We start from the raw sequence: 12251 nt of genomic DNA, 5'->3' as shown, positions 1-12251 counted from the left end.
CTCTTCACTGGCACAACTACTCCAGGCACAACCCAGACCACAACTCCAGGAACTACAGCTGACATGACAACTACAGGGACATCTGGCCCAAGTACAATCGTCAGTACTTCGGCCACTACCAGTGACACCACATCTCAAGCCACTACATCTCAGCAAACAACAGCGACTGCAGGTCCAACCACAACAGGACCAACGGCACTCTACACTACCACCCAAACGACTCCTGAAGGTACAACTCAACCAACTACCTCGGGACCTACCACTCAAGCTGGGACTGGAAGCACAGTGCTGCCAACAACAGGTGCAAGCTTCAGTACAGGCCAGAGTGCCACTCAAAGAACAACGCAACAAACCACATCCGATACCACGCAAACTACGGCTCAAACCACAAGCCAGGCAACTACCACTCCTGCAACGACAGGAACCACCACAACTCAGCAAACTACACTCTTCACTGGCACAACTACTCCAGGCACAACCCAGACCACAACTCCAGGAACTACAGCTGACATGACAACTACAGGGACATCTGGCCCAAGTACAATCGTCAGTACTTCGGCCACTACCAGTGACACCACATCTCAAGCCACTACATCTCAGCAAACAACAGCGACTGCAGGTCCAACCACAACAGGACCAACGGCACTCTACACTACCACCCAAACGACTCCTGAAGGTACAACTCAATCAACTACCTCGGGACCTACCACTCAAGCTGGGACTGGAAGCACAGTGCTGCCAACAACAGTTACAAGCTTCAGTACAAGCCAGAGTGCCACTCAAAGCACAACGCAACAAACCACATCCGATACCACGCAAACTACGGCTCCAACCACAAGCCAGGCAACTACCACTCCTGCATCGACAGGAACCACCACAACTCAGCAAACTACACTCTTCACTGGCACAACTACTCCAGGCACAACCCAGACCACAACTCCAGGAACTACAGCTGACATGACAACTACAGGGACATCTGGCCCAAGTACAATCGTCAGTACTCTGGCCACTATCAGTGACACTACATCTCAAGCCACTACATCTCAGCAAACAACAGCGACTGCAGGTCCAACCACAACAGGACCAACGGCACTCTACACTACCACCCAAACGACTCCTGAAGGTACAACTCAACCAATTACCACGGGACCTACCACTCAAGCTGGGACTGGAAGCACAGTGCTGCATACAACAGTTACAAGCTTCAGTACAAGCCAGAGTGCCACTCAAAGCACAACGCAACAAACCACATCCGATACCACGCAAACTACGGCTCCAACCACAAGCCAGGCAACTACCACTCCTGCAACGACAGGAACCACCACAACTCAGCAAACTACACTCTTCACTGGCACAACTACTCCAGGAACAATCCAGACCACTGCTCCAGGAACTACAGCTGACATGACAACTACAGGGACATCTGGCCCAAGTACAATCGTCAGTACTTCGGCCACTACCAGTGACACCACATCTCAAGCCACTACATCTCAGCAAACAACAGCGACTGCAGGTCAAACCACAACAGGACCAACGGCACTCTACACTACCACCCAAACGACTCCTGAAGGTACAACTCAATCAACTACCTCGGGACCTACCACTCAAGCTGGGACTGGAAGCACAGTGCTGCCAACAACAGTTACAAGCTTCAGTACAAGCCAGAGTGCCACTCAAAGCACAACGCAACAAACCACATCCGATACCACGCAAACTACGGCTCCAACCACAAGCCAGGCAACTACCACTCCTGCATCGACAGGAACCACCACAACTCAGCAAACTACACTCTTCACTGGCACAACTACTCCAGGCACAACCCAGACCACAACTCCAGGAACTACAGCTGACATGACAACTACAGGGACATCTGGCCCAAGTACAATCGTCAGTACTCTGGCCACTACCAGTGACACTACATCTCAAGCCACTACATCTCAGCAAACAACCGCGACTGCAGGTCCAACCACAACAGGACCAACGGCACTCTACACTACCACCCAAACGACTCCTGAAGGTACAACTCAACCAATTACCTCGGGACCTACCACTCAAGCTGGGACTGGAAGCACAGTGCTGCCAACAACAGTTACAAGCTTCAGTACAAGCCAGAGTGCCACTCAAAGCACAACGCAACAAACCACATCCGATACCACGCAAACTACGGCTCCAACCACAAGCCAGGCAACTACCACTCCTGCAACGACAGGAACCACCACAACTCAGCAAACTACACTCTTCACTGGCACAACTACTCCAGGAACAATCCAGACCACTGCTCCAGGAACTACAGCTGACATGACAACTACAGGGACATCTGGCCCAAGTACAATCGTCAGTACTTCGGCCACTACCAGTGACACCACATCTCAAGCCACTACATCTCAGCACACAACAGCGACTGCAGGTCCAACCACAACAGGACCAACGGCACTCTACACTACCACCCAAACGACTCCTGAAGGTACAACTCAACCAACTACCTCGGGACCTACCACTCAAGCTGGGACTGGAAGCACAGTGCTGCCAACAACAGTTACAAGCTTCAGTACAAGCCAGAGTGCCACTCAAAGCACAACGCAACAAACCACATCCGATACCACGCAAACTACGGCTCCAACCACAAGCCAGGCAACTACCACTCCTGCAACGACAGGAACCACCACAACTCAGCAAACTACACTCTTCACTGGCACAACTACTCCAGGCACAACCCAGACCACTGCTCCCTTGACTACAGCTGACATGACAACTACAGGGACATCTGGCCCAAGTACAATCGTCAGTACTTCGGCCACTACCAGTGACACCACATCTCAAGCCACTACATCTCAGCAAACAACAGCGACTGCAGGTCAAACCACAACAGGACCAACGGCACTCTACACTACCACTCAAACGACTCCTGAAGGTACAACTCAACCAACTACCTCGGGACCTACCACTCAAGCTGGGACTGGAAGCACAGTGCTGCCAACAACAGTTACAAGCTTCAGTACAAGCCAGAGTGCCACTCAAAGCACAACGCAACAAACCACATCCGATACCACCCAAACTACGGCTCCAACCACAAGCCAGGCAACTACCACTCCTGCAACGACAGGAACCACCACAACTCAGCAAACTACACTCTTCACTGGCACAACTACTCCAGGCACAACCCAGACCACTGCTCCCTTGACTACAGCTGACATGACAACTACAGGGACATCTGGCCCAAGTACAATCGTCAGTACTTCGGCCACTACCAGTGACACCACATCTCAAGCCACTACATCTCAGCAAACAACAGCGACTGCAGGTCCAACCACAACAGGACCAACGGCACTCTACACTACCACCCAAACGACTCCTGAAGGTACAACTCAACCAACTACCTCGGGACCTACCACTCAAGCTGGGACTGGAAGCACAGTGCTGCCAACAACAGTTACAAGCTTCAGTACAAGCCAGAGTGCCACTCAAAGCACAACGCAACAAACCACATCCGATACCACGCAAACTACGGCTCCAACCACAAGCCAGGCAACTACCACTCCTGCAACGACAGGAACCACCACAACTCAGCAAACTACACTCTTCACTGGCACAACTACTCCAGGCACAACCCAGACCACAACTCCAGGAACTACAGCTGACATGACAACTACAGGGACATCTGGCCCAAGTACAATCGTCAGTACTTCGGCCACTACCAGTGACACCACATCTCAAGCCACTACATCTCAGCACACAACAGCGACTGCAGGTCCAACCACAACAGGACCAACGGCACTCTACACTACCACCCAAACGACTCCTGAAGGTACAACTCAACCAACTACCTCGGGACCTACCACTCAAGCTGGGACTGGAAGCACAGTGCTGCCAACAACAGTTACAAGCTTCAGTACAAGCCAGAGTGCCACTCAAAGCACAACGCAACAAACCACATCCGATACCACGCAAACTACGGCTCCAACCACAAGCCAGGCAACAACAGTTTCAGCTCATTTGACAACTAGTCCGAGTACATTATTTACCTCGTCTTTTACCACGAGTGACACCACATCAGTCGTTGAAACTACACACCTAATTGGAATACAGTCAACATCAACTTTAAGTGAAATCACAAGTCAAGAACATTCGGTCTTCACCACATTACAGAATACAAAAGTAAGTCAACCAACCGCCTTTCGGGGTACTTCCTTCAGTATCGGAGATAATGCAAACCCAGCAAGCACAATCATTAGCCTATCTGAAACCACAGAGGAACCCATTACATCGGTCTCTCCATCTGACGCTGTTGGAAAAAGCTCCACCCAGCCAACTACAACCTATGTGATAACCGGAGTCATAGGTAGAAGGTCATCTCTGCAGACCACGTCACTCAGTGCAACGAATCCACCAGATGAAAGTACAACTCTCCCAACAACACAGACCGCGACTTCGACTGAAAACATAGCCCCGGCATCTACAAAACCCAGTTTAAGCACTGAAGTCACAAATCGTCCAGTTTCAGACTCCAGTGCAACCCAGACTACAGCACACCAGGCATCAACGCTCACTACTTTATTTGACATTACAGGTGACTAATGTTTTATCTTCTGTTTTATTTATCTATTCATTGTAAATCCTAAGGGTAGTCCCTTCAGTTAAGCTGCAACATAAACTAATCAAATTCCCTGTTTACAAAATAATTTAGTTGCCGAATAAAATTACCCGGTGAAACCATTTCAAATAAGAGTAAACCATGTCTTTAGTACAATGTTTGTCTGATCACATCTTTATAAGAAATATGTCTCAAGTAGCATTATAGCCAGTCCGCATTTATGTGTCTGTGAGTTTGCCACACCATTCAGTATGTTACGACTTAATAGACTTCGTCTGATTAAAGTATAACTGTGAAAAACTGTTTTTCATCCAGCTTGTCAGCAAGAAGTAGCAAGGCTCCAAACTCAGAATGAGCAGCTTCTACGTATCATCTACGGAACTGCGTCCATAGCAAGCTTGCTGTTGGTGATTTCGACGAAGGTTATCGTTCAGGCGGCGTACAATTTGTACAAGAAATTGAAACTACGACGTGGCCAAAGAAATCTGCCTCGACCACCGTCTGCCGAGAGAAGGATTACACCGGAAGGCAGTGAAGGCCAGGGAAGCACGGTATGTCTGGAACATACAAACAAATGTTTTTTCTCAATGTCTGTATTAAGACTATTCTAAATTGTATACAATTGATTATACAGTAGCTTGTCTTGTATCGATAGGGATTCTTTGTAGCAACATCATTATAAATTGATGCAAGACATTTTTGTTGCAATTTTTTATCCTGACTTACAGGCACATCTACATATATGTCAGATCTTTTACCATTAGATATGGAATTTTGGGAGCCTGATTTTATATGAGTGACTACACAACTATATCTAATTGTACTATTTTCTGTGCCCTTCAGACCAATGTTAGACAAACCAACGATATCGAACAAGGAGTGAAAAAGACCAATGCCTGGCAGCCGATTCTCCCGCCTGTCCAGACTTCTTCACGGACCATAACGTTGCCAGCTCCTCGAAGGGCATCCGATGGAAACTTGTCCCGACCCAAGCTCACCTTTTTCCGACGAGGCGGGGTGGTGGTCCCTGTACCTACCAGTGGCGCCGGGCCATTCTCATCTACACAAGACTTGGCTGAAACTCGGCTGTCCTCGGACGAAACGTTCATGGTTAGGAAATCCAAGCAAGGGGATCTAATACTGCCTAAACTCCCTATTAACATCCGACACGCTGTCCCTACCAGTGCCACGTCCGTCGCCCCCCTCCCCGCTATGCAAGCGCGAGACACACCTGCCACTTCTCCAGAGGAGACGATCCTTGCTATGAAGGCGAAGCAGGAGGACGTGCTGCTGCCTAAGCTCCCTCTCCCCAGGCGAGGGTCGAACCCGATCCGTACACGAGAACCCCTACCGTCCGTACAGACATTGTTGAGCAACGCTGCTCTTCAGCCGGCTCAAAAGAAGACTGAAGATGACTTAAGACATTCACAGACCACGCCATTGGAAGAAGGCCAAGATGAGATCCCAGGTGTTGTCAATGCCGAAGAACTCTCCCTTCCGCCCGTACAAGGCGCTGTGCCGAAGCACGATGATACATCACCAGCGAAGGAAATACCAAAGGCCCGTATGGAAACAAAGGACGAACAAGATGAGGAGGAAGCAGACTTGACGATTAAGGAAGAGACAGATGAACAGCTGGAGGAAGAGAGGAACAAACTGCAGGATAGGAGGGGATCCAAGTTGACAGATGAAGACAAACAACGGATGGAAGAAATACTGAAGGCTCAAACGGAAAGAAGGAAGGAGAAAATGAGAAAACGAAGAGAAAAACGCAGGAAGAAAGAGGAGGAACAAAGAAACGTTGAAGAAGAAGAACGAAGAAAAAGGGAGGAACAACAAAGACGCAGTAGTATTATTGAAGATGAAAAAGTCATTGTGGTGGCAGAACAGAAGCGAAAAATAATGGAAGAAGAGAGAATAAAAGGTAAGGCTATTCATTGATCAAATTTGCACTCAAACAATTACATTTAGGACAAAGTTGCCAGAACATGAAGTGGTAAAACTAAACTAAACATTCTCTCCTGTCGTTTACAGTTGAAGCCCCGATCCTCGACGATTTAGAACCAGCACTAGAAGGGCACAACGCTCACGAATTAGAGGCAACTATCAGCGCCTTCTACAGCGCGAAACTGACAGACGACACCGGTCTTCTGAAAGAGTCCGAGGGAATTTACGACGCCATTCAGGCACAACACGGTATGTCCTTTTACCTTTATTGCCACACGACAGATAGGTCGCTGGCTTAAGGCCTGATAATAACTTTCCAGCCGACCTACAGCCTGCTAGACTAAATTAAACTCCTGTTAGCACTGCACTTGAACTCAACCAATTGCCATTGTGCCAAAATCATACTCTACCGTGCGGGCACAGAGCAGCTCGAAGACATTGCACTTGCACTCATTGACAAACTAGCTTCTGACACCATTTCATACGATCAAATGGTCGCGTGGTCAGCGTTTTTTAAAGCATCTCTGCTTTAGCCTGTTTCTTATATGCTTGAAACGTTTTATATCACGATGTAACACGGAGAAGAAAAGACGTTAACCTACACCATCGGAGTTTCCTATAGCTAGTAGCCAGATATATACAGACCTTATGCTATGTTTACAGCTTCTGCTTCTCTTTTCAGACTTGACCGCGGCATTTGAGAAACGTGACCTGGAGACGTTGGATTCAGCCATAGCGGCTGCTGAACGGGTTGTGAACATGAGAGCCAGTAGGCCTGCTCCACCCCCAGTTAAGGTATGTCCATATGTATACTAGTATCGCTGGCAACTTTATCGTAGATAAGACATCTTCAAGCATCGTCCAGATAGTGAGATTATAAAATCATGATTGTTAGAACTGTTATCCATTTTAGTATTTCTTTACCAGGACAGAGATGTGACAACGTATATTTTAGTAACAGTGCATCTTTTACCTACCAACCTACCTAGTCCCTTGACCTCAAAGTGCATCTTCTATATCGACTGAAACATTAGAATGAGCATGCACCTTGGTCAAATCATTCTGACTCGACCATGAAACTTGAGTCTTAAAACATGTAGCAATGAAAATCGTATCGATATCGATATTCACGGTGATATGTTGTTCCAGCCTGGAGGAGTGGACCCCTTAAGAGCCAGAAGGATGGAGATGTGGAGGAAGGCAGCTGAAGAGAGTAAGAAGGTGACCGATCGTCTCGCACGGCAACTGCATCAAGCTGACAAGATCAAGCAGCTGGAGAAACTAAGGAGAGAGGTGAGTAGACGCCGATTCGGCCTCACGTCACACTCTTGCTTATAAATAAAGGAATATGTTGAACACCGGTCTAATACTGCCAAGACTAGTACTCAACACAGCAAATACTCTTTTCTGTTAAGCCGAAGCAGGTGCCTTGTCCAGATTACCTTTTATTCTATCTCGATGAAGCAACTCCTATACTGCAAGAGAAGACTGGACTCTAAGAATCAGCATTTAATTAGATTATAAATGATAGTAGCTTGACAGACTGTTTTATTCGTTTCAGGTGCTGGAAGCGAGCCAGGTTACTATATCAGAGATAAGGAACTACAACCACCCTCCACAGAAGGTAACGTTTCCTCGTAAAATGTTTTTTTATTTATCTATCACATCGCGATATATTGCATTCAAAGGAAATAATGCATATACATGTAGTATACAATAATATCAGAGATAATTCTCAAATGCAATTTGAAGAAAAAACGTTGCTCATTCTTTTATCAACGTTAGGTGAGAAATCATTTTGGAATAAAAAATGTAGTGTCTTCATCATCTTTCACTTTCATCTGTCACTGATGAAAGGTAACTCAGACGTTATTTACTGACGTGTTTTTGCTTCTCCATCCGTTTCAAAGGTACACCAGGTCATGACCGCCACATATCTACTGCTGGGAGTCAAGGAGAGGGAAACAGAGGTTTGTGAATCCAACATTATTTACTAAGTATCATACCCTGGATAGAGACACCAGTTTCATTATTAACCTGAACAAGGTCCATGGTTTAATGTCACTTACTTACTTACTTATCCTCTTCAGCGTTTTCTTTCCCCATCAGGTCTCCTGTCTAGGGCGACGTCGGGTATTCTGTCATCCACCAGTTTCAGTAAATGGCCAAGCCATTTCAGCCTTCTGCTTGTAATCTAAGTGGATAGTCTTTACACCCAGTTTTGCTCTGTAATTCCTTATCTGTGATATTGTTGGGACAGAATATGTTGCATAATTTCTTGAGACAGTTGTTGTGACGTGAATCAATCGTCCTCAATATGGCTACTTTGTTATCAATGTTGTAAGTTGCAAATAGCCCATAGGTTGCACTTAAAAGTACTATCCACGAAGAGAAGCTATTATGTCGCTCGGCTTGGTACAGTACTAAGTTGAAAGTAACAGTTGAAGTCCTTTCCACACCTTATGGGCTATAGGATGGCGCCAATCTCCATTTCATTTACAGTGTGTGCTTTCCTTAACCGTACTAAACAGTTCGGTAATTGGTGTAGGAAATTACGGGTCCAATTGTTAGCACCTTGATCATAATTTGTTTCACTTTTTTTATTCGGCTGCAGGACTGGCGAAACGTCCAGGCGTTGATGGGCCATTCGTTAACAAAGAAAATCCAGCACATTAACCCGTCCAGAGTCCGGCTACAGACAGCCATGAGGGCCCAGCAGATTCTCAGCAACTTCACTGGCGGGCAGATCCGTGACGTCAGCGCTGGAGCAGCCGCGTTCTACCATTGGGTAAGTGTAGCAGTCCGTTGGGTTTGAATTTGAGCATGAGGAACGACCTGTAAATTATGATTAAAATGATATGCACTAAAAAAAGGAGAATGTGTGTTAGTGTTAGTGTGTGTGTGTGTGTTAGTGTGTGTGTGTGCGTGTGTGTGTGCGTGTGTGTGGACGGATATGATCCCCTAAAAGGGCCCTAAAACCACGGGCGTATGGCTGACCATATATCAAAACAGTAGTACAGACATACATAACATGTATCATACAAGCATAACTGTCCAGATCTCATGATATTCAAATATATGATGTTTCCTCCTCTCCAGGCTCAGGGCGTGATACAGGTAGTCATTGCCGGTCACCACACGAAGGTCTAGGGCAGACCATTCAACCTACTCATGCCAATCGTCAATGGAACCCATCGGGAAGACCTTACTAGTACTACAAATAAAATGTAACAACATATTTCACGGATAATTCTGAGTTGCTCCGGAGATGGTCTGTTGCGTTCGCAAATGAACAATACCTTTGTCAGCTGAATCTATGTATGCCTCGGCTATCATCCTAATTGGTTTTATACTAACTAGGATGTCACCCAGGTCTGAACTTCATCAAGTGCCACCTTTTATCAATTCTATTCCTATGACACTTTACGGTTTTTGAAGAGAGAGGTGGAAGTTGTTCCATGGCGCAAACAATGTGATTGTTACAATCTTGTCATTACATAGTTGTCTGTCTTGAACTTCATTTTGGTAAAAAATACTGTACAAAGTGTTCTTTGTGCCCTGATAAACATTCATAATATAGATGTGCAGATGAATTGTACCGGCATACAACCATAGACAGTACTATTTACCGAATATTAGGTACTACAAACTGTTACATAGAGGAGAGCCAATCAAATATTGTGCTGTACGACATGCTACCCTTAGTACTAGTAGAATCGTTGGTAGCATTTTAACTGCTTTTCAACACTATTATTATTATAAATAGTCTACCAGCTGTCAAACTTGATTGATAACGTTGAAATGTCTAAGTAACCTTAAGCTTTATAGATATAGATCTATATTTCAAATTTGAAGGTGTCCTTGTTCTTTTGCATTATCATGATACTAAGATGACGATGTATATCAATATGCAATATAGCTATTTTGTATCGGTTATTAGTAATTACAGACGGGTGTTTTGTTTTGTTTTATTTCATTTTATAATAATGATCGATATTTTTGTATCATACTTTCGACTGTAACATCTAAATTGATAATTGAAAAATGTGCAACTTACGGAAAGATGTAGTAGATTGTGATATAGCTTGCAGATCTTGCAATTTCTGTAAATATGAAAAATCATGTTTTCTGTCAAAATTGTATAACTTAAACTATTGCATAGAGTGAACAAAAAACCAAATGGTTAATATTTTACTATCGAGATATATATGTATATTCAAGGTGACAGTATTTTCAATCCGAAAATGTCTACATAAATGTGTAACATTACATTGTAAAGTAATTCCTTTTAATAAAGTTATAGAGAACTGTGTGTTGTGATCCTTCCTTGTGTTTGTTTATCTAGGAACAATGATAGCAATGCCAAAGGCTTGATAAAGATTGAACATTTCTCACCAGTTTGACTGTCGTTTTCAAAATATTCTTCACCTAGCCCCCAAAGAAGGTTTCAGAAAACAGCACGGCCGAAGCCTGCTATGTAGGCTAAGGTACACCTCCGTTGTAGAAAGTCCCATAGTATGCAATGTGGACAGCGTCATGTTAATACATGAACAACATATTTTGTCTGGTAGATATTGTCTCCCTCAGAACCGACCAAGCAAAGTATAAACAGGTGATACCTGAAGAACAAACCTTGAGTCCATCGAGCAAAAAGAAAAAAAGCACATTCCTTCGATCTCGCCAAAAAGAGTGATAACGTTAGTGTTATACCTTGAATGATAAATTTTGGGAACGTAACGTTAACATATTATACACTTTGCAGGGAATTCGTTTGAAGTGACATGCTGATTCGAAACCATATGATAATACCCAGTGCTAAAAATAGACATTATTGTACTTAAATGGCACTTATAATGTATCACAATACATATATCATAATATTCATAGCATTTGTTGAATCAACAATGACCTCGAAAAGCCTTTTAAAGGACAACCATTGTGTAAGTATAATTAGACTCACCATGACAAGCCGCCATTTTGTAATCTCTGATGATGTAATAAAACTTACCATTGGATAACGAGAGCGAGGCAATGTTTTTTTTTTTAATTTTTTTTTCAAATAGTTTTTAAAATTTGATAAACGCCGGCACTGTTGCGAGTGCAACGATTCTGATAACGAAAAGGGTTGTATTCCTGTTTTCTTTCATCTTTCACACGAGAATACAAATTTTCCCGCCAAAGGACAGATGATCAATATTTCCCGTCATGCCCCGAAACCAACATGGCTGACCCCGGAAGTTAAAATTTTTATTGTGGCAATTTTTCGCAACATTGAGAGTGATACAGGCCACCTCTGATGGCAGAAGGGAGGCAAGACGAAGCCAAGGGGCTGTCCGAAGGTCTTGGGCTTGACGAGGTATGTTCGTGGTTTAAAAGAAAGCTGAAAACCATTATTATTTGACGATCTTGACTGGGTGGGGAGGGGGGCAAAGGGGAGGATATGTGACAAGGGTGTAAATAAAACGATGTTTATCGTCCTGTGGTTCGAATCTTGTTTTTGCATTCCATGGTCTTTGCACTTTCAGCTTCAAACTTTCAGCTTAGTAGCGAAGTTCTGAAAATACTGGGGTTTCATAAGGTGCAGAAAGATCACAACCGATGTCACGCGTTTAGCGTCTGGCTGCTAAAAGTCTATGGTATTATCAAGGAGGTTAAATATACAAGGAGAAAGGACACAATTTGCCTTCTTTCAGGAGAGTGCGTTTCAACAACT

At 44.7% G+C, this 12251-nt stretch overlaps 2 protein-coding genes and 1 long non-coding RNA gene across 6 annotated transcripts in view; 2 read left to right on the top strand and 1 right to left on the bottom strand.

Annotated features, from left to right (window-relative positions):
- Positions 1-12251, bottom strand: part of LOC136420653 (uncharacterized) — a 541092-nt gene that overhangs the window by 255815 nt on the left and 273026 nt on the right. The window lies entirely within an intron of this gene.
- Positions 3635-10850, top strand: LOC136420741 (mucin-3A-like). The gene is made up of 10 exons (XM_066407830.1): positions 3635-4567; positions 4907-5142; positions 5435-6515; positions 6626-6787; positions 7221-7333; positions 7688-7831; positions 8100-8162; positions 8449-8508; positions 9153-9326; positions 9638-10850. Exons 1-10 carry the CDS (start codon positions 3640-3642, stop codon positions 9686-9688), a joined length of 3012 nt encoding a protein of 1003 aa, XP_066263927.1. The 5' UTR covers positions 3635-3639; the 3' UTR covers positions 9689-10850.
- Positions 11751-12251, top strand: part of LOC136449238 (vacuolar protein sorting-associated protein 8 homolog) — a 35614-nt gene continuing 35113 nt past the window's right edge. For both annotated transcript variants that reach the window (XM_066449147.1, XM_066449146.1), the window contains exon 1: positions 11751-11894. In XM_066449147.1, the coding sequence (XP_066305244.1) occupies positions 11835-11894 (60 nt within the window). In that variant the 5' untranslated portion in view covers positions 11751-11834. The remainder of the gene's footprint in view (positions 11895-12251) is intronic.

Source organism: Branchiostoma lanceolatum, chromosome 15 (genome assembly GCF_035083965.1).
Source record: "Branchiostoma lanceolatum isolate klBraLanc5 chromosome 15, klBraLanc5.hap2, whole genome shotgun sequence".
Classification (NCBI taxonomy): domain Eukaryota; kingdom Metazoa; phylum Chordata; class Leptocardii; order Amphioxiformes; family Branchiostomatidae; genus Branchiostoma; species Branchiostoma lanceolatum.
Note: the sequence above shows the minus strand (reverse complement) of the source record. Positions and strands in the feature narration are given on the sequence as shown.